The sequence below is a fragment of the Echinococcus granulosus genome (assembly GCF_000524195.1).
Source record: "Echinococcus granulosus chromosome Unknown EG_S00071, whole genome shotgun sequence".
NCBI classification, from domain to species: Eukaryota; Metazoa; Platyhelminthes; class Cestoda; order Cyclophyllidea; family Taeniidae; genus Echinococcus; species Echinococcus granulosus.
This window is the reverse complement of record NW_020170451.1, coordinates 383,902-407,344: the sequence shown is the minus strand read 5'-3', so window position 1 is coordinate 407,344 and position 23,443 is coordinate 383,902. Positions and strand designations below refer to the sequence as shown.

General features: G+C 44.9%; 1 protein-coding gene across 1 annotated transcript; it reads left to right on the top strand. All coding sequences in view use genetic code 11, as the record gives it.

Moving 5' to 3' along the window:
* Window positions 1-3,342: 3,342 nt before the first annotated feature.
* EGR_07185 (hypothetical protein) lies at window positions 3,343-22,635 on the top strand (the record flags this gene model as incomplete). The annotated part of the gene is made up of 13 exons (XM_024496434.1): window positions 3,343-3,460; window positions 5,558-5,665; window positions 6,629-6,682; window positions 12,268-12,391; window positions 12,586-12,668; window positions 14,501-14,552; window positions 14,587-14,647; window positions 14,682-15,054; window positions 15,811-15,965; window positions 18,023-18,090; window positions 20,762-20,902; window positions 22,110-22,199; window positions 22,416-22,635. 13 exons carry the CDS (start codon window positions 3,343-3,345, stop codon window positions 22,633-22,635), a joined length of 1,647 nt encoding a protein of 548 aa, XP_024349189.1.
* Window positions 22,636-23,443: the final 808 nt, after the last annotated feature.

Here is a 23,443-nt window from a genome sequence, read left to right as displayed (position 1 = left end):
GCTTATCCCCATTTCCAAGTTGAGGCATTTTAAGCACAGGATTACTTTGTCATTGGTTGTAGCTTGACTAACGCATTCTGATGTTTTGCGTCACAAAGACCTTTTGGACAGAACAAATCGCTTTTTGATCACCGTACCATTACTATTTTAACGTCCGCTTCTCTCTGTCAATTAACTGGCTCATAACTGCTAACGGTGGAGTCATGAAACAAATTTTACGTAAACGTTTTTAACAGGCGCTTTGAAAAACCCTGAGGAAGACGTTAGCATCCAAATTGCACAATCCTTAGTGCCTATAGAACACGCTACTAGATGAGGCAGATTGGAGAAGTAGCGGTCACTGTGTACAACTGCGGCACCACGAGTGTCTGGGCCCGTGGAGGAGACTTGGGAGAGCTTATCCAATCTACTTGACTATGAGACTTCGTCAAGCGTAAAGGATGGAAATTCGCACAAACCGAACTGGGGAGTTAGGTGGACGTAATCCTCCTCTTCAAGGATGTTTTCGAGTCTTAGAGAAGAGTTTACGACATGATGACACAAATTAGTTGGTAGCGAGTTGCATGCAAAAGGTTTAAAATTGGTTTTTTCTTGCCACAGACCACGTTTGAGAAGGAAAAACATTGTTTTCTGGCTTAAACTAAATAGAGAAAATCGTGGATTTTCCCTCGCTATATTCGAATTAAGTTCGAGCTCAAAAATCTGTGCGTTTCTTCCTTGGATTTAGCATATTCTACTTTTAGGTGGCAAAGGGGTGGTTAGACTCTTGAATTATATGACTTACTGAAGGCGCCAAATCATCGCATTGAAGCTTCTAATCCTTTCCACCCCTTTTGCCACAGGCAATTATTTAGTCTGAGGAAGCCTAGAAACGTAGCACTGTTTGCGAATAATGGGTGGGAAGGTGCTAATTTCACTGCCGCACGCGCAGGTACACAAATAAACTCAGAAATTCACAAAGCTAATTAGTAGGCTTACTGTCGGTATTACGGAGGAAGAAAGGAGGTGGTTTGTGACAACTTTCTTGTAGGTGCAACTAGGCACAAATAGTCGGCTTTACACACACACGCGTACAGTCACTTATCTAATCACCAATGGAGTGGACGATGTATGGTTTTTGGCTCTCCTCTCCATTCCTTCCTCCTCTAGCCTAACCCGCCTCTTCCTCTCCCCTCTCCCTATTTTGGCCAGTCCCACTGGGCCCTAACAGACCGACCACGTGGGGGATGACAGGTGGCAGGCAGGTTTTGTGCCAGTGTGTGTGTTTATGACAGTAGGCATGCACGCTAGCACCTAACGTTTCCTAAGCCCACAGGCCTAGTGGTGGTGGTGAGGGCCAGACAACGGGCAAGTGGGCTTGTCACTAACCGCAAATAAGGAGTGAGCGAGAGAGGGAGGGAAAGAAGGAGAGAGAGGAAGCTAATGGTTTAACTTTAGAGCACCTTTTCAATCTTTTTGACCAAAGCGCGTACATACGCACACATACACGTGTAAAGAAAGGGGGACTGGCGCAATAACAGTTGACAGTTGAGTTTACCGGAAGAGTTACACTTTTTAAGTAAAAAAAGGAAAGCCCATGAGATCCAAGTTTGCCCGCTTGCACTCCAACAATGGGAATAAAGAATAAAATTACCTCAAAGCAAGACTACATTGTAAGCAATGAACTGCTGAATCCCCATTAGGTGCCCTTTCCCAGTCAGCAGATTATAGTGTTTATAGCATATGCGGTTCTAATTTACGATTTCAAGACAATTGCCGTCAGATGATTTCAAACATTGTCTACTGGAGCAGTGCAGTGATTTCTCAAAGCCGTGGCATCAGCTGGAATGATTTAGAAATAATGCCATTTTACCTGCGAATGAGTGGCTACTTAAAGCAACTTATGCGGGGCAAACTAGCATAGTAGCCTCTTATGATCGCATTTGAGGTTCCGATTGTCACAACTGCTACCATTCTCTCGGCCCTTCTGTGCGCTTGTAGTGAAGTACTTTCAGATTCCCATCCATCACTGTGTCCTTCAGGAATGCCGCAATCTTACTTTGTTTAGTTATTGACCCGATATTCTATCTGCAACCCACAGTGAGTACTTTTTGATAAGGGGCTACGTTAAATACACCACCTAAACTAACCCGGGCTGGCAAAGTGTCAGCTTCAATTTTACTGCCAATGCGCGTGAGTAATGGCATGCACAGGCCTGTTCCCTAAGGAACTCATGCACACACACACGCACACGTGCACACAGTGCCTGGGTCCAGCAGGCTCTCTGCTTGCCCCACTCCACTGCCACCACCGTCGCCCTTTCCCTTGGTCATGCTCGAAACAGAGATGCCGCTCCTATGGCCTCGTTTCTACTCATTTCTACTGCCTGCCTGTCTGACTGGCGCGTGTCACGTGTGCGGAGGTGTGTGAGAGCGCTCGCACGCGCCTACCCACAGACCGACCACAACTCGGTCGCACGTGCGCATCAGACTCGCGCGCTCGCGCCTCGAAATCGGTCAATCGATCGATAGGGCCTCTCGCTCACCGCCTTCCTCCGCCTGCTCCCGCTCTCGGTTATGCCTTCTCGAGTTGCGTACGTACGCGTGGGCGCTTTTTCCCCTGCTCTCACTTCAGTTGGATGGATGGATAGCCAGTTCACCACTACTGATGCCTGGTGCCTGGAATGTACTCTCATCTACCACAAAAAGCCCTCGATGCATGCATGCATAGTCATCTATTTCAACACCTGATCATGGAATTCTGGAAGCGGGGGCTTGATGAATGCAGTCCTCTTTAACCATGCATATGCTGGAGCGATATGAAATTAATTGCGGAAGATTCGAAATGAAGCGCAGATACAGGATGTCCATCGAAGAGAGCAGTGTTTAACTATCAAATCTGACTTTGTATACATTCACTCAGGCAGAGAAATATCAGCACAGCTTCACGGACAAATCAGAAATAAAATAGCAATGGCATTCTTATAATTAGCTGATTCCACTTTATGTAATGTTGAGTAACCTGGTTGTGGTGCATTATAGCACTGAATGATTCAGCATCATCGCACTTATCCTTTCTTTAGTTATTACCAATTACGCTACGATGTGTGCAATCATGAAAATGGCTTGGTTGTAAACGCACAGAAGAGCTAAGAGGGTAGTAACCTGAACAAAATGATTTCGTTCCATGCTACCAGCATGGAGACTGGTAGATCGTTGCCCTCTACACTGCAAAGTTATACTCTTTCTTTCCCATATTCACCCCTCTGCTTTAGTTGCCGTGTAAACTGAAACCACCATCTAAGTGGCAGCCGAGTTTATACGATGATTTTTGGTCATCGAGAGAAGATCTTCAAGTTTGAAAATGTGCGGTTATGATTGCGTGCTTTCAAACGACTCTATTCATTGGAATGAGTCTCCACAATTTTACGTCACACAACTAACAGAGCTACACACACTTGGTATCAGACAAATGCTTGCAGGTACAGAAGGCATAAACAGAGTGTAGTTTTATAATTTGATTTCAAGGCAAATTCTCCCACTTGTAATTGAATCATGGACTTAAGTTTGTCTGAATCGGAGTAACACTTCAGTTGTCGGTTCGAAGAGTTTTCTGGCACATCGAACCAGTATTCTCCACTTGCTACTTGTTGGTAAAATAGGTTAGCAAGTTTTTGTTCCATTTACATACGCCCTCAATTAGCAAACTGCTACTTTTGATCACCAAACAAATCAGATGGTTTTCCGCTTCGCAACACAACATCAGATGCATGTATTATCTTAGGAGTCGAGGTAGGTTAGATCACCAGAACTGTGTCGTCCACCATCAAGCAACCCACCGGCCGACCGAACAAGCTCTCCTGCTCATTTTCGGTCTGTGATTAAACTCGAAGGCGGAGGTGTTTGCGTGAGGCCGCTTCTACTGCCGCCACCGCTAATCCCCCCTCCTCCGCCACACCGCACTCGCCACGCGCCCACAGAATCACTGGCACGGAAGCACTTCCGCACGTGTGTACGTATGTGCGTGCGTAGGTTAACATGTACGCGCGCATGCCCACTTATACAAGCCCAGGCGATCACCTTTCCTTCTGTCAAGCCTCCGCTTTCCCTCTTCCACTGGAGGGGGCGGGCAGCCCACCGCATGTATGCGTGTCTCTCTCCCTCACTCACTCCCTAACTCTCTTCGTGTAATCAATACAGGGCCTCTTCTTCTTTTGCCTCCTCCTCCTCCTGCGCCCCCTCCTCCGCTGCGTCCTCCTGCTGCTAGCTCAGTTGCGCGCGCACCGGTGCTCGCGTTCAAGCTGGAGGCACGCGCGGCCAATGCAGATCGCCAGGAGGTTTACCTCTACGTGGTCTACTTTCCGCATAGGCGGCATTCATTTGATTAATGACAGCTAGTACAAGTCAGAGTCTGCTACACCAGTGCATTTGGATCTCAGCTCCAATCTTTACTACTCCGCATACAGAGCTGAAACTGAGGTAGCTAGCGTTATGTTTACATTAGGAATTAAGGCTATGTCATCCGAACGAAATGGCTGAATCTAATTTAACAGGCAGTTGGGACATGGGAATGGATTACTCTAGACCCCAAAATACAGCACACTCAGTTTAATTCCTTGGGTTGAAATAAAGGTATGGTAGAATGTAGTCTCCGTACAAAGCATAACTTTTGATCGAAGTATTTAAGGCGAATCGAAAAATTGCATTTTAGAAATGATAGCAATGACAAAGTTTAAAAGTTCACCTTCAGGGGTGTTTTTTGGCTGCAGGAACAACGTGCCATCGAAAGTGTTAATGGAGTTGGTTGATGAGGGGTTCGTGAGGAGTTATTATCCTAGGGGCAACCCACAATGAAGGAATTTCAGTTTGTTGAGCAATCTGATTGAAATTAACGAAAGCTTGTTTAGCCTTTGCACTTTTTTCCATATTAAAATTTGAATTAAAAGTGGTTTACAAATGGTACTCTTTTTTAGCACGAATGACTTGGACGTCAGACCTTCCGCTTACTCTGCCGCGTTTTATCAACCCACATCAGAAGGGTCTCGGTGCTCTAGACACTCTTGGGCGTTAAGCCCCTTCCTTTCTCACCCCGAGCATTCCCAGTACCAGAGCGAACTGAAGTGTTGCTAACGTAATTAAATAAATCGGTCTTAATTAATCATTCACTATGGTAACCAACAATGTGGCGAAGGTGGTGGCATGAGGACAGAAACAGGACATAGGAAGGAGAAGTGGCGGCAACAGCGGCATCTCTATTGTCTCCCAATTACGGTGGCCGCTATCTTCCTCTCCCCTCCCCCCCCCCTTAACCACTTTCTCAGCTTGCATTTGGTCCCCACTCTCCCGCGGTCTGGGCCTCTAATTAAGGATGCTGGACATTACGACCGAGGTCTGTCGGTGGGAGGGAGAAAGGAGTAGAAAGAGCAAGAGAGGAACCATTGGAATATGCACATAGGCATTCTCACCGTAAAAACGCCCACCCCATATGAAGTTCACACTGGCATGGGGTATCGGCCGGCATGACTTAAGCACGGATCCTCAACCATTCTTGCCGCCCTACTAACTTCATTCTTCTTCAGGGCTAAAACAGTTAGTCTGTGACAGAACTCAAAGACATTTGGACTTGAAACGACAGCAGTTTGTTAATTTCATGCTTTCGAGCTCAAAGTTGTCTCATTCAAGACTCGGTAATTAATGGATGGGATTAGTTACATCCATATTTCACTTTGGTGATTCACTAATAGTTATGTTATTTCCCTATTTATCACGTTCAAATTGAAGGCATCAATTAACCTTACTTCCGTGCTATGAAGAAAATGGCACATTTGTTTATAAATAGACTTGATTTTATTTTCGAGTACCTTCGATGAATGTCTCATTTGAAGGATTTCTTTGCAATGTTCTAAACCACCCTTCTTTCGCAATTTAGGAAGGATTTATGGAAAATTGGGGAAGGAATCGTCAATTTTTTAGGCTTAGCGCTACTTGAACATGTAATAAACAACAATCGAGGATTTTGTAAAATCGCCACCCCATGGGGCGAGCTTTACCTGCCAGCCTGTTCGGACCAACGTCTCTCTTAAATGCTAAATCAGAAAAATCAAACCTGCTTGTCGTGCACTCTAACTCACAGTCTTCCATTTTCAACAGGCGTAGGCGAAAAAAATTAGTAGATTCCATCTAAACGGCGCTATGTAGTTCCTTTAAAGCATTTGTGCAGACGGAAGTAGGGTTAATAGGGCATGAGAATTCCGCTTGCATGCATCAAGCCTCGTTAATTTGCCTCCAAAGCCAAAATGATCCACATCTAAGTGCTGTGCCACCTCAACCCCGACATTACCTGGCCTGTGTTTGCCTCCACAAATGACCCTGTTTGAGTTGCCGAGGCTGGGTCCGTCATCCACAGCGTAGAAGTGTTCTCCAGTTACCCTCTAGATTGAACGGGCCAGTACAGTTCTAAATCCAAGGCCCAAGCGCGATTTAATTTTATACAATAATGGGACTAAGAAGTGTATTTTAAACCTAGCTGGATCGACTAAACCAGCCATAAACTAAGCCTTAAAGGGCATTGAAAACAAGTCTTAGTGTGTTCACTGCATAAAAGGATGTGAGTCTTTAATCACAGTACATCTGACTTAATGCTCAAAAAGAATTCCTTTCTGAATATAAACTGCAATTTTGTGTACAGGGTGATAGAATGGAAAGTATGCCCATCATTCGGAGATTATTGGGCAGTTGAACACGTTCGCTGCCAGCGTCACTTATACGTGACACTCAAGTTCCCCTACCTTATCTCGTATCCGGCGCATTAAATGAAAAGGGTGTGATTAAGACTAGTAAAGAATTATGAACTAAGACGAATTGATTTCAGATTAAAATAGTAAGGCGTCCGAGCTATGGTTGGCGTTTCGCCTCTGAGATTCTGGTAGTGAGCATGCTGACTAGTTTTAGATCAAGGTGGCTTTTTCAGGATAACCGCAAAAGCAACAAATAGAGCGAAATGAATACTTACCACAGTGACAACTGACACTTAAAACCGCTTTTTCTAAAACCATTTCTAACTTGCGCTACTTGTGAAGAGAATTGTCCACACTTCCCACTTAATCGTTTCAAAATGGTGTCCCTGCTGTCTACAATAATTAGGCGAGGGTAGTAAAACTGGTGGGTTTTAAGGGAGCAAAACATGCAATTATCTGATAGGCCTCTACCAAAATGAGTAATGTTGGGATGACTGGAGCCTATTTCTCCTCTAATCACATCTCAGGCACCCATGTTTCCACCAGCCAACAAGGGTAAGAAAGATCAGCTGCTTTGATAATGCGTGCCCACAAACATGAATTTCATACTTTCCGTCAGCGAAGTTGTAAACCTGTTTCCGTTTTCAACCAAGGAAAAAGCCGCAATGGTAGCAGCACGGGTGGCCAAGTTCGACCACAAGTTGACCAGCACAAATTGCGACGCTATTTAACCCCACTTGTCTGTCATGGGCGAGCTGTCACGAACTCGAGGAGACAACTACACATGAGAGGGTTTAACCTCATCGCCTCATTTTCACTGGACGATCTGTTAGACTAGTAGTATCGATTCTGTCCTTAATTACTGGGTCTGAGGTCACACGCATGAGCTGGAAGGGCAGCGAGATAGAGGAAGGGGGGTAGGTGGGAGGGGGTCGACGAATGCTCAAAGGGGGGTGAATGGGTGAGATACGACGACCCTGCGGATTGCCCAAGGGAATTGGGCACTGAGTCAGCAAAGAGGTGGGAGATTAATCAATGGGTCCGCTTGCTTGTTCTTCTGTGGCTTATTTTCAAGACTAACATCACAGCGTGAGTCAAGCTCGGAGTTTCAAGGCTTTCGTAACACATGCGGAAGGAAGGGCATAGGCTGTGACTCGGTGTGCTTTGATTCAATAAGAGGAGATAGGGGAGTGGGTCTGATTTGAGAGACTGAATGGTCGTGCCGTGTTTTGCTTTGAGTAGGCAGTTGCTCGCTTAAATCGCTTAATAATCAGTTGCTGGTTAATTTTTCATCGTAGGAACTGGCAGGCAGGCGATACGTTAGGATGTTTGTTAATTGGCTCAAAAAGTGAAAACTTTTTTAAAAAAATGCTTTGGAACAGAGGAGCGGTCAGCTGAGAGATCAAATAAGTCTCCGTTTTACGTGCGCTTCGTTAAGGACGTCTTACGGTAAAATTTGTGGAACTCCAAATACGACATTATCTAGCATGGCCATATATGGGCTATCTTGCACTCTCTTCCCCACATTTACAGCACTTACCACCAATCGTTACTGTTTGTGACCTTTGATGCGGTCTCATTTTTCTTCTGAGGCGCCGCTACGTACATGAACATCCGGCAACGGTCATTTCATTACTACTCATGAAAGCTTGGGAAGGAATGTCACCTTTGACCACTTCTATGACAAATATCCTCCAGAACGAATGGTAACCACAATACTTTCAAGGGGGATCACTAAGTAGGAGCACATGGTATTGAGGTACATTCGATGCCATGATGAGTCAACATTGCAGTGCCATGTAGGCCTCGATAGAGAGATGGGGATGGAGAAGGATAGACAGCAGAGGGAGGGAGGTGGGGTAAATAGAGCAGCATCAGGAGCTGCCAGCAAACCAGAAAAGGGGAGTGCGAACTCTGTCGGCGGTGTGTATGCGTGTGTGTGTGTGTTGTGTGTTGGCCTCTTGTGAGTGGCCAGGCCTCAGACGATGCGCAAACGCACGTGCGCACCACCGACACTGGTGTCCGGACTTGCTCGCGACCAGTGCGCGTGCATGCGTGCGCGTGTGAGGGAGAGAGAGGACAGGGCCGAGGAAGGTGGAGGGGAGATGGGGGAAAGGGACGAAGCGGAGGCGAAGAAGGGAAGGAGATACAGTAGAAGAGAGACGCAGAGCCTGGGTCGACGCAAGAGCGCACACTCATACGCACCCAAACGCACACAACACAGTTGCTCAAACCAAGCGCTCTCAGACGGTGCATGAGGATGCCCCAATGTTGTTTTGCGGGTTGCCACAATCGAACGGACGATGGTCGAGGCCTCAGTTTTTTTCGTTTTCCTCGACGCGACCTGGCACGGACAGCAGCTTGGGTGGTGGCTTGCGGGAGGAAGGACTTCAGGCCCTCGCAACACTCTCGTGTTTGTTCACGTCACTTCTCAGCAATTGACTTCGATCGTGACGCCCGACACGACTCTCACGGGGGCGTCCACCGAAGGCTGAGGCTCAAAGACACTGCTGTGCCTACTACCAATCCTATTGACAATCCCTGGCAAAACACGGATAATATGGCCAGTCGAAAGTCTCAGAAATCGGTTAACACAACGACCACCAACACAACTGCGATTAAACCGAATGGTGTTGCGGAAGTACCTGCTCCGGGTAAGTTATCATCCGCTGTGCTTTTGTTCAAACTGCTCATTATTCCGTGCATGCCCTTGGGAGTAGAACTGATGAATATTCGTTCTTTAGGTAAATCATGAGCTAGATGCAACTTTTTTTTCGACTTACTGGCTCCCATTCCCTTCGACCTGCCAAGCCGATGGTTTCTTGTCAATATTAAGGCATTACAAAATGATTGCTAACGCCATTTGGGCAAACAAGCACTGTTAAGTAATCAGCAGCCATGGCATTGAGTCCAAATTGAAATGATAAACCAGTAGTCGGAACTGTTATTTAAATAAACCAGCCGCAAATACTTTTTGGGGCACAAAGCAAAAGCGTGATCAGCCGGCAGCTCACCATCAGATAGTCATCTTGCATCTAATGCAAAAATGGGCACTGGACATCCACCCTACTGGCTGGTGCGAAAAGGCGTGCAGAGTTTAGGTCAATCCCATTTGCCAAACAAAAGGGGTGACGTTCGCCTCTCCACTGGAGCCTATGTCACTCAGGAAGTAGCCCGAAAAAGATCCAACTTAATTGGAACGGAGAGTGTGTCCTGAACGCAGGCGTTCTAACGAAATGAGTTGCAATGGCTTCTGGCTCTAGTGGACACATGCCCATGAGTCTCTCAGTACACAATGGCAACAAATCAAGACCGTAAATATCCGCATCTCAAATTCAACATCTTTGATTCCATTTATTTGGAAGTTGTTAAGCCAGAGTGCTGGAATTTAACCTCGGCCAAGTTGGAGAGTTAAAATTTTTAGGTGCCACACGACTTCTATTCGCTGCCTAGGGGTTTCACTGCTCAAAGTTAGCATGATTAACTGAAATAACTTGTAAGAGACTGTGAAATAGATCTTCCTTCACGGACCTTTCATAATACCTCAGTTTTAACTTGCCCCTTGAGTAAAGGCGTCCGCTTTATGGACAGCTAGAAATCTAATCAATCCTCATGGTCTGATATATTTAGTTATTAAGAGGCCATTTTTTCACCTTTTTCCCACACTTGTTACGATCTACATACTCATAGCTAGGTGTGTTTGCAGCGTAAGATTCCCACGATCTTCCAGTTGATGTGCTCACAGCCGTCCAGTTCAGGATACACAAGTACAAGACCTTCAAGATCTGATATGAATAGTTATCCAAGGTAGGCAAAGTAATAGTAGCCTTAATAATTCTCCTCTTTTTTATTTACAAAACGTTGCTGATCCCTCAATCCTTAAAATCTGCCTCATACGTTCTCGACTTTGCAACATAATTCTTGCGTAGTTTTAGGTCTAAGTCTACCACTTCCGTGGCCTCTTCGACAAAGTTCTCCTCATTTATATTGGATGAAATGTGGCCTTGGCCTGATGAGGCCACAGGCAGGTGAGGTGACAATGTGCAGGAGGGGGGACTGATTATAGTCTTGATAATGCTAAAGTCTTGCTCCTCTCTCTCTCGCTCAACCTCACTCGGGAAAATACATTTTCTTAAACAGAAGAGGAAAGCTTATTATTGTCCTCTCTGCTGTGGACAGACGCCTTTTTCTTCCAGTTTAAATGTGTGCAACACCACCGATACCACACCACACACTTACAGTCACTTTAGAGAGGATTTTTGTGCAGTGTGACTCCCCGGTTTGTGTGCGTGTGACAATGACAGTCACGGCTTCTGAGACAAGCCTAAAGTGGCTCACAAAACCCTTGGGTTAAATATTTTCCTCTTTTCTTCAGACCAGTGTGCTTATTTACTGGGGAAAACAAAATAAGGCATTTTTAAATCTACATTAGTTCTCTCGGTGACCAGCTGTTAACGTTTGACTTCGTTCGCTTAGCCGAAAGCCTTAATCTACTGGCATGAAATATTGGGCGTTGGAAAGTTAACTTTTAGGAACAAAATCTCTTTTTTCACTTATCCAACTCAAAACCGCTGTATGCCGAAACGTGGTTTCGCTTGGTCACTCATAAATATTTAAGACCGACTCCTCATGATCAATATTCCCTCTTGTGCCCACTCATCTTTCACGCCTCATGCTACCCAAGTTGGTCACTTAAGCGGATCGGCTTTACCACTTTTGCTGCTCAGCAATGTGCTTGCCCTCAACCGACGAACATCCTACATCTATTTTGATATCTTCAACACGATGTGTGCAAATATTTACCATTAAATAATGAAAAACTCATGTCACGTATGTGACGCTGCTAGTAAACAAGTTAAAGTAAAATTATCACTTTAATCCTTTCCTTAGTTCGAATACCTCCATTTAATATGGATGGATTAAGGACACCATCGTAATCAAAAAATTTGCTTCGAATGTTCCAAAACTGTATCCATTTAATATTCCAGATGTACACCGTCAGACTGTGACCTTAAAAGGAAGTGGATGGATGTCACAAGATTCAAGATCCCGCAATTTCTTCAAACCGCAGAACATGTTCATGGAGGTTTTATTTTTGTGCATATTTTTGCTGCGATCTCCTCTTCCCACGGCCACTGCCACTGACTGTAGGAGTGCTTGGGGGGCAAAATATTATATTTCACCCCAAAATGAGGAGTCTAGGAGGTGTCCGAGTGTACAGCGGGCGCGCACGCACAAACGCATGCGTGCACACTGGGGACATGAATAAGTGATGACATGTGTTTATTCAGTCAGAGTGGGCCTCACGAACACGCTCTCGCACCCAAGACGCTTTTTTCCGCTCAAAACAACCTCCTCCACCTCCGCCTCCATCGACATAACTTAGCCGAGCAATTAGGGCTAGTGAAGCCGTCTGACAACCAACCACCTGAAGATAGAGGAGGAGGCTAAACACGTCACTTGGAGGCCAGATTAATGAGAAGTGAACGATGGTTTTTTTCGAATGCTTGTGTTGATTACAGAAGCCGCTGTTTGAATTCATCGCCCCGAAGAAAGGATTTATTCTAAATGTCCCCAAAAAATAAGTTTGATGAATTTTTTGTTTGATTCGGGACTTCATTTGCATTTTGCCCTTGTGGAAATATTAATTTATCCCCACGCCCAAGGTTTCGAAAGGTAAAAAGAATATTTTTAAATGAAAAGGTTTAATGAGAAGCGATTGCGTTACGTATACACAGGTGGTAGTGACGAATGAAAGAGGGCGTCTATAGACGTAGACTTGATGCTGCAGCTTTCTAAGCAGTTACATGTATCGTCCTGCTTATTAAATGGAGATAAGGTAGTGCTTGAATTGCCTGTGTGTTTTAAAGAATGCATCACAAAGTAAACAATTTAAATGCTGGTAGGATTAAGAACAATAAAGGAGAGAATAATAATTTTCGAATCCTATTCCGTTAGATGTTAACTCTTCCTCCAGCAGCCCCTAAAACTTCGAAGGAATTTTTGTATTTGTTTGGTGAGTTACGGGGGCACATCCCATAGACATCATTTAGCGGTCTACTAAATTATGATACTACAAAAGATAATCTTTTCGACACAAAACTACATGGGCCGTTTCATACCGTAATCACTTTCCATTTCTCCTAAAATGGGGAAATCCAAAGGAGTCTATTGCACCCAAAGTCATGCTACTTATGAAAATGAGTAACCAGTTTCAGATCGGTTATAAAATGACCCACCAACTGTGGCACATACCTTTTAACGTTGTCATAACCATTGGCATTCAAACATTGATAAATGGTTGAAACACCATGCAACTTCTACCGATCAAGAAAACGCACGCGTGAAAATCTGCTTGAACCCGAAAAAAGGATCTAAGTAGTTGACAGATTCGTGACAATTGCTTGACCGAATTAATGGCTATTACTCTAAAAAGACTCCTTTGACTTCAGGGAACAGTGATTCGGTCGAATCAAGCGCATGTTCGAAGGATAACTTTGAGAAAAGGAAGTTCCCATGGTAAACTGTAGATTTTGGCAAGCAACTAGCAACTTGGTGAAAGATCGCCTTTTTACAGTCATTAATAAAAGGTCTCCAAATTTAATCAAAAAAGGGAGCAATATTGTCTTTAGTTAAAACCATTTTAGTTGTTTTCACTAAAAATTAATGGCAGCATATATAGATATGGGAAACTGGTACTAGTATTATCACATGAAACATTTTATATCCCTATTGAAATATGGGATAGGTTTATCCACATAGCAGTAATCACAGCCTTAAGATAGATTGTTTAAGTCAGTTTTCTGCCAAATAGATTGTTCATACAATACCCCTGGTAAAAGGTATCACTTTGGAGACCAATATTTCCATGGTATATGGTTGCTGGAGGATTAATGAAAATACCGCTAGATTCCTATTTTGCCGTGTGCAGATTTATTAATGCAGCATATTTATAGTACTGCTAGGTCAACATTAGAATGCAATCCTCCCATGCCATTAAAAATGAACGAGGAATTTACAATACCTTGGGCCTGACCTCGGTCAGTGGTCAATAGCCCCAGGTAACATTCCTTTTTTGGAGATGGTTTCCTATTTCACATGCAGCACGAAGTTAAGGAAATAATAAACGGTGCTTTTTCCCCAGTACCGCCCCGGGAACTTAGCAAAATTATAAACATTCATAAAGTGCATGAAACATGACCATTAACGGTCTTGATTTCTTCTGGGAGTGGGTCTTGATGCCTGTAAATCTGGCCGTGAAGTTGGTATTTCCCGTGCTTGTCTGTTTCGATTTGCACTTGCCGATACACATTTTAAGTAGATTTCATAGTTGTCACATTAAGTTAAGAACAAACCCAAGAGTAGTGTAAGTAGGTAAGTAGAGCAAGATTTGTGCCTTGTAGCAAAATCGAACATTTCCTGTGTCAAAAAGCTGGTGATATATTTGCGCTCGCGTTGGACTATTACCCAATCGTTGCAGGATACATACTTACAATGACGGACAGTAGATGTTGGGCAAAAGCAAAATTCTTTACAAAAGGGGAATGAAATTATAAGAGTGTGATATCTCATAAACGTAGAATTACAAATGTGATGTCCTTCCCTAAATTGCCATGCATTTCCTGTTCTCTCGCTTCTTAAAACTGATTGGTCGCCCACATTGTTTTAATTCGCGGAGGGTAGTTGGTCTGACATACGCCCGTTTTCTACTGGTTCGTTGTATTGGCATTCTGTGCTGTATCCAGCTTAGCAGTTTGTCGTTAATTGGCTATTACTTTCTTACAGTTTTAAAGGAATCTCCAGAAGAACAAATTCCCATGTGTACTCCCGCGAAACGGTATGCTTTAATTTCTAAATCATTCCTTTCGTAGACCTAAAACTGTAGCTGATGCCCTCGACTTAAGTCACAAGACTACAATGGATCTACCTAAAGTGGGTTTCTTATTAAAGGCTATCAACAATTTAGAGCTCTTCCGATGTTATTGTTCTAAGCGAGGATGAGGATGAGAAAGTGACGCCTTCAAGTTCGGATACTGAAAAGGAAAACGCCCCTTGCGGAACCAATGGGACAGACGTCAAATCCTTATTGATATCTTTGGAAAATGATCTTCGTCAAGAGGAGGCCACTCTTTTGCTTCTTCAAAAACTGCGTGAAAGCCAGAACTCAAATAATTCATCTAGCTCCCGCCCAGTGTCCAAGGCTACGCTTAATTCTTCGCAATCTTCGTCTTCTTTGAACAACAATGTCAGCACGAGTAATCAGAAACCGACCTCTAGTCAAACTTCTTCCCAAAGGTTACCCTCGGCTGCACAGGCAACGAAAAGTACTATTTTGTTCTGTAAGCACACTTCCTTTAGCTCTGCCTCCAGCTGCACACCAGCCGGGCTCCCCCATTTCCACGCCTAAAGTTACAAAACAAGCAGCTTTGCAATCACTGGAGCAGCTTTATGCCACTAAGAAGGCAGGTCTGCGAAAGCAATTGGAACGGAATTTGGAAAAAGTCAGCCTTCCACGACCAACGACTGGAACCGGGTTCTGCGAAATCGCTTTCATACCTAGCACGCTCACAACGGAATTCACATCTTTATTGGGTCTTGAGGAGGTTGTTAAGTCGATCCAGGTAATTGTCACTTTTCAAGAAGTCATCGTGTTTTGGCTGTCATTCAACTACCGATTTCTTATGTAGGATTATGATCCATCAGGCAACGGAAAGTCATCGGAAACACGCTGCAGTTTTAACCCTTTCTCGTGTGTGAAGTGTGGCACTGATTTTACTCCCGTTTGGAAACGGGAGAAACCTGGCTCCACGCATGTAGTATGCGAGGCCTGTCTGACGGCGACTCAGAGGCTAACCCTGAAGAAGGAGTACGAAGAGGCTGTGCAAAAGGTTCTGCAGCTTCACATTAGTGCGGAACGCGAAGTGGAACGGGAATACCAGGACATTGTCACCAATTCGACCAAGTTGGATGTGTACATAAAGGAGCAGGAGAAAAAGCTATTGGCCACTCAGCAAGCGCATCAGCTACAACTTGCTCAACAGCAGGCAGCTTACAGTCAGCGGTACAATAATAAGGTATTTGTAACTTATTTTTAGTGCGACTTATTTCTATCCAAGTTGAAATTTTCACTTGCGACTGGGCCATTCGATCAGTAATTCGTCAGTCACGAGGATTGCCAACATTTAATTTTTTGACTTTAATGGATTTTTGTGTTGGCTTGGTAGTTTACAGTCATCCCTTACTTTGTATTGTATGAGGCAAATTTTGGTATACATTGCTAACTCTGCCAAGTTACAATGTGTGGAGTCTGTTTTGCATGCATCGGAGCTTTTGACGATTGTATTGTCGTTTTTTTATCGTGTGTTGAGACTTCAATTAGTTTTTGTAACAAGTGTTTCGTGCCACTTTACGTAGTCATCTGTGAGCACAACGGCCTCAGGTCTTCGTCAGTCCCCCTCCACAGTCGTGGGCGGTACTTCTGTGGCAGCCGCCGCGCATCAGCGTTCACGTGTCGCCGCCTCAGTGGTCAGTGGCGCTGCGAATGTTGCTGGTTCTGCGACAGTCTCCAACTCCTCCGCTCAGGCTACCGCCCAGGCAGCTGCAGTCGCTCAGATAGCCCTTCAGCAGTACGCGAAAGCCATGTCTGGAGCCTCTACCACTTCTGCGGCTTCACCCACGGCCACAGCTGCGCTGATGATGGCTGCGGTGGCCAACTCGCAGCAGCAGCAACAGGCAGTTGCGGCCGCCGCTTTGCAGCAACAACAACAACAACAGCGCCTGGCAGCCGCGCAGCTCCTTTCCGGCCTTCAAGCGCATCAGCAACAGGCTGTCGCTGTTGCCTCTGCGCCAACGACCACTGATCACACCGCTAACGCCCTCAGTCAGATTCAGACTCTCCTCATGAGCAACGCTCTCATCAGTGGAGGTACGTTCCAGCTGGATCGATCAGCAATTGCGGCGGGTGTGCTCTGGATCAGACCCCTAGCAGTGCATCTCCTTGCGCATCTCTCTGCTGTCGGTGTGTGCGTGCGTGCCCAAATCCTTTAGTTAGATTTTTTGGGTTTGAAACACCTCTCCCTTTCTACAGTGAAGGAAAGGGGGAAGGCCTCGGCTACCTGGGACGTGGAAGTTTTCAAATGATGGTGACAAAAGTCTTCCCGATATGGGGCAGTTAGTTTCAAGTAGTGGTGGCTTTTACTATTTGTGTTCTGGACTTCCTCTTTTCTGAATGCCGCGATATTTCTTGTGACAGATGTGGTTCGCCCTCTTGTCCACCTGGCGTGCATACCACTTTGTTCGGAGTCTCAATTTCGACCTCTACATACGTCTATTTTTTTCAAGAAATTTCATAGGGCAACCCTGTGAGAATGAGGGAACGTAAGAGGGGCATCGATTTGCTAGCATAGTGACAGGGAAAGGCGAGCTCTCATTGGTTGCTTGATTGATGACGGCATGTGCATATGCGCAGCTTCAAGCCCAGACAATTTAGCGTTTTTTTTTTGCGCTTGCCTACTTTTGTGTTTGTGCGTATGCGTGAGTGGGCTAGGCTTGTGATACTCTTGGCTCTGTGTCCGAACTTTGGCACATTTCCCCCTCCCCCCATCGTGAAGACGCTTGTAAAACCCGCGTCGTACCTCATGTCGGTTAGATCCAATTTTCAAGGCGCCTAATATCAGATGTCTAGCTCGTTGACAGTGTTTGCAGTTTCGAAATGCTTAATTTTAGGCCAGCGTTAATCTACCCCCATCGCCTTGGTGATGGGGCAGGGCCGGTCCTTTGCAAATGATCTCGCTTGACCCTCTAACATTGTGGTTAGATTTGACCTTTAAATCGCGACGTTTATTTTAATATCTTGGATGCAAGCTCTTAAAGGTACGCTTTTTTAATGATGTCGATTCCTTCGGGAGTCCTGGTCTAGCCAGGGGATAGTGCTAAACTATTCGCATAGTCCGTCCACTTAACATCCCTAAACTGTGGCGGAATTCGTAAGTGTCAGTCCCACGGTTTCAACTTATTTGAAATAAGTGAGCTTACAGTTCATTCGTCTCATTCTACAAAGCCACAGATGAGTTCGTTCACGGACAACTTGTTGCTCCACTTACTCGACGATTGCTTGGTGTGATTTACTCTCGTTGTTTTTCACAGCATTTTGTGACCTTAGATTTTGACCGTAAAAAACATCACTTTGTTAGCTGTACTATTAATTGCGCTTTTCTGAACTTATTTATTAATTAGGCTTAGGATCGTACACGTTTTCTGTATAATGCGCATTTGCCAAAAGTGGGGCATTAGTGTATTTTTGATTAGGAATTAATCACTGAATGTAAAGGAACTATCTGCTTTTTACATCCTATGAAGGAGGTATCTAGTGTGCCGTTTAACAAAAAGGGTTGAGCACCATTTGAAGTCAGAAGCACGAGGGCTTTCTTTCAGTAACCTTTACATCTATGCTTGCGCATCTCTGCTAGCGAGCGGGGCTCAGAACGCAAATTCGCGTGCGCAGTTGCTTCAGCAAGCGATGCAGTATCTCGTGCTGCAGCAGCAACAACAGCAAGCCCAGCAGCAAGCGGCGGCCCAGGCAGCTGCGGCTCATGCCGCTCAGCAGAACGCCGTGCTCACGCACTTCCTCAGCCAGATCCAAAGCAATCCCTCCGCTTACTTCAACCTCATGCAGCTCTGGGCAGCCTCGGGCCTCGGTGGTGCTGCTGGCAGTGGGGGCTCTGTTCCCGGGAAGAAGTAGTGCTCACTCTCCTCTATCCACACCAGGTACACCACGCTCCTTCAGTTACCTCGTTCACGTGTACTGCTGTCAACCCGAAAGCAAGTAAGGAAGGTAGCTGCGCTCGCACGCACACTTCATTGTATCTATATATCATCAATCTCTGTACACACAAATATCCTCATACACATCTACACACATGCTAAATTTGAAATATGTTTTTTCTCATCCCTCCCCCCATACTCCTCGTCACACACATGGTTTGCTGATTTTACTACAACTTGCGTGCGCACCTTTGTCGGACTCCTATTGTTTACACTATTCTATCCTTTTTTCCCCCACCATTAAGTATATAAATATAAACCCAACACTGTAAAGTCCCTTGCTCTCTTCCTCAATCGTTGAACTCCAAAACTTAACCGTTTTGGTCCCTTTTTTTGCGTTTGATCGCAAATCCAGAGCGTCTGCTCGAGCATTCTCTAACTTCATAAAGTAATGGGGATTTCGTTTGCAGGAGGGGGAGGGGTTGTCGGTTGTTTGTGATTTTAGCGTTGCCCATTGTCCGAAGTCGCCTCGTGCGTCTGGTCGATTGGATTTTATGTTCTGCTTGCAAGCCGCGAAGTGACGTGGGCCCTCCACACTGGTGATTGCGACTCCACGGAGCTGTGAGCTGGGTTTGTAGCGACGCGTGTGCATTGTTTGCTGGAGGTGAAATTGTTGTAAAGCGAGCGGATTAATGGGAGGTTAAGGGTGACTTTTTGTCTATTTGTCTTCGTTTTGGTGAATCACTGTGATTTCCACCGACGTGGCTCGGGGAAGGGGTGCAGGATCCGATTTCAGAGGGTTCATGTCAAAGCGAACTTAATTTGATGATAAATGAGTTTTGACGGATGCTGTGGCCGTATGCACGTGCATGCGAGCGCGGAAAAGGTGGGTAGAAAAGACCCTGCAACAGAGCAAGTACGTACGCATTTTTCTCAACCTGGTGTGCATTTATTTTTTTCGTACACGAAGAGATGATTTATAGCTTTCTTTAGTTTACGAGGTAAAAAGTCACCTCCAATCTCCTTCTCCATCCCCTCGTCCTCCTAGTAGTTGTTTCCACACCCCATAATTCGCACAGTCACTAGAAAAGTTGCTATTTAAAGCTGCCCCTCTTGACAAGCTTACTGCGAGAGGGAGCACTTTAAGCCGTGAAATATTATTCAGTCCACAATACCAACTCTGCATGCATCAGTGGGGTTGAGAGAGGACGGGGAAGCAGTGATTTAAATCGTATCTTGGCGAGATCTGAGGTTGACCAAGTCGAGATGAGAAAGTGCGTGTAGTCTACTCGGTGAAGGCTCCATTAATCAGGGCAGATCGGATCGCCACCGCGTCCGTCAGTTCATTTTACACCATATAGGACGCTCTGGAAATGCATAATCTGGAAGGTTCTTTACCGGCAATTTCCTTTCAAGTTGTGAGCACATCCTTCTGGGAATATCAGCCCAACTCAGGCACAGGTCGACGCCTGTGTTTGCATTCTGATTTACTTTGAAACCCGTGTTATTTTGAATGCTCAGGTCCAGAATCCTACTTTGAGACGCCATTACAATTTGTGTGGACCTCCCAACAGGCCCCGGGTATTTCAGCAGAGAGTTGCAACTTAAATTTTGGCGTTTAGCTATAAACTCTCGGCGCCAAAAGTAAATGACGTCGAGAATTGAAGCCTTGAATAAAGTTACGTATTCTAATAGGGGTGGATCCTTTACTATTTCCTTAGTTATGCAATCAAACAGCATTTGAAAGGATTCCACCAGATGTCAGAATTAAATCCGAAGCAGCCCTTTACTACAGTGTCCTTCTATCAACAATTTCTCCGACTGTTAAGGATCTTACCTTAGTTTATCACATCTAAATGATTGAGGAACCGTCGACGTTTTTATCGCAACTTATCCAAAAGGCACGACAAGAGGAGTGTCTGCCATGTGGTTAGTTCCGGAGGACCGTTCTGGTAAATTTTTAAGGTCCTCTATTCATTCGATAGTTCATTTTTGGTCTTTGTCAGACCTTCTTAGCCAAGGTAGCTCTCCACGGTGCGCGTTTTGAGATCCTCTCGTTACGTAGTCATAATATCCTCATGCAACGGCAGAGGCAATTCACAGATGGAATTTCTGTTACCGATTGATCGGGCCTATTAAGCGATGGGGTTATTGGAGTTACGGCATCTTTTTGTCATGCTACAACTGCAAATGGTGGAACCAACCCTCGTTTTTCATTCAACTTGGCTACGATTTATTCGAAGGATCACCTTTTCTTTTCACTACCTAACATGTCAGTTAAAGTCACCAAACACCAAATGACATACTAGTTGGTACTATTATATCCTTTGATCCAGTGACGGGACCAGTCTCATTAATTCGACTTCCAACATTTCATAGAATGTCATACTATCTTTTATCAATTAACCAACCTGCTTTGGTTCTGTAAGATGGTTGGGCAATATGGCGAATAGAAACTCCGCTGCTGACATCTATCACCTACTTACAGAGCTAAAACCACATTGGTTACTGTTTATTTGGCTCGTATTTTTGTATTGTACCTTTATCAAAAGGTCTGACCGGTCAGAACAAGTTCGTCGCGCCAACCGCCATGGCAGTGCAAAGGTGAAGTTGACACTGCTGGATGAAAAGTCTTTACGCAGAGTTGTAGTGTTGAAGAGCGTTAGCTGAAACACAACATTCAACAAGCCCGTACTACCCTCATTCCATGCCCGACAATACGATGCATGCGAACGCTTCACAGAAAACAACTGGCACATTTGTGGAGTCGCTGTTGATAAACAACTTCATTAACATTTACTACTTGTTACTCACCCACATCAAGTTGTTCCTCGCCAATCCAACTAGCAATGAGTATGCAAAGTCCCATGACACAAATGAGTCGTCAGGGTAGACAGGTGGATTACTTGATCGAGGGTTTTGGCTCGCCCCGATTCGTGTTGTGCAGTTGTTGACATGCTCATATGCCTACCACTGGGTGTGTGCATGCCCCTGGTTATCGCATAATCACAGCCTTAGTCAAGAGACCTACCAAGTCATGCAATGCAACACAGTCCCCCTCTTCTTCTTTCCCCCCCCCCCCCAACCCCGCCTTGTGGACCAGTCATGGCGTGGATTTAGACTTATCGCTTTTCTCTCTCCTATTCTGCTCCCTTTTCTTCTCTTCTCTGCTCCAGATCGTGGATACTACACAGTGAAGTAGGATGTAGTGACTGTGGACACACACCACTGCCAGTTCAGGTCCTTCACCAGGAATTTCACATTGATACAAGATTCAAAGGACACACTTCATTTAGACTATCAGAAACGTTTAGAAGGAGATGGGTACGTTTTTGAGATATCCTAAGACATGCATGTGTTGTCTTGTACCCAACAAACTCCAATTTTACTCCAAGTGGAATAATAAGGATGGTATGTGGCTGAGGATGCAAGTAAAAAACACTATGTGAAGCACCCCATGAGCGACTGACCTTACCTTGCCATTAGGGTTACCATCGAACGTGCATGGTGTTGTTGTTGTGTCTATATGCTTGTTTTACACTAAACTCTGCGAAAAATGTCGTCTCAACTCGATGTGGCACCAGCATTAACACTATCGGAGGCGTTCTGTCGTTTTATTTGCTATTGCTAGTGCTCATCAATGGGCGAATGTTATGCCTATGTCAATAAAGTCTAAAATCAACTGCCAACAAACGGAAAGCAAAACGTGTTTTTTTTCTCCGTAATTAGGATAGGTAACAACGGCCTAGGCCGTTAGGCAGTAGACTGTGTAAGGGGCAAGAGGGCTTTTGGTTTGGGCTACAGAAAACCTCACACCAGCAGATGTTCAGCACAACTTGCCCTTGTCTGCGTACTTCTATCCGCATTTCACTTTCAACGTCTTTAGGCTTTGAATCAAAAGAACATGAAATACTCATGAATTTCATTCCAAAACCAGGAAGAAGATGAAATTGTTGGCGTTTCAAAAGGATCAGTTAGGAAATACAGAGTCAACTTTTAAGGCTAAAATGGTAATATTGTTCAGCAAACAGGCGCCAGACGTCATCATTAACTTGGTGACATTAAGTTCTGTTACGAAGGTCTCAAATGTTGTTGCCTCATTTTACGAGCTGGTGGTTTATGAAATAAAAACTCGTCCAAATCCTCGCTCAGTCTGATGGCAAGTTAAAGTACTTCACTTTCACCTGGCGGTTCTTGAGCCAACAGTTCGTCTGGTCTCAGGATTCAAGCAGATTTGGCAAAGGGACTATACTCAAGCAGAGGCACCACCAAAGATCAAAAGTAGGGGTGTTGACACACTGAATTCGTGTATCGAGGTTAGGAGGTAGCCACCAATCACACGACAAATACACATCCGCGGGTTCATTGAGAATCCTCCTTGATACACAGACCTGAAGTTGTACTGAGTCAAGGTAAATTCTGGATCAAACTAAAGCTTGTGAAAAGACGCGGATACTACAGTAACCATAATGTCTGAGCATGACTTTCATGTGACATACACTTTGAGAAGAAGGAGAAGCACGTGAAGTTGAAATAGTCTTGCCCTAAAAATCGCTAAGTCGTCAAAATTGTCACAGGCTAACTGACTCGAGCTGCAAAGATCGAGGTCTTGTCGACTCCTCAACTGTTGGCAGCCATTCAACAACAAGTCGATGTAATATACACCTCTCTGAAGATGACCTTATTCGCTGAAATTGCGCGCCACACACGCACTTTTGCTCCTCCATGAAGATTTATGCATACCCACTAATTAAATCTTTTGCGTAATTAAGAAAAGATTTACTTTAATTTCTGCCACAATCTGGTTCCTCCTTTTCCCACCACTGATCCTTCCAACACCCCAACTGCTAGACATATCTCGATAATAAATTATTCTCATATTGGAACAATCTCCTCGTACCTGGGTCATATCATGCGAAAGCGAAGATCTCTACCGCCTTCTGCCCTCCTACCTCCCCCCCCCCC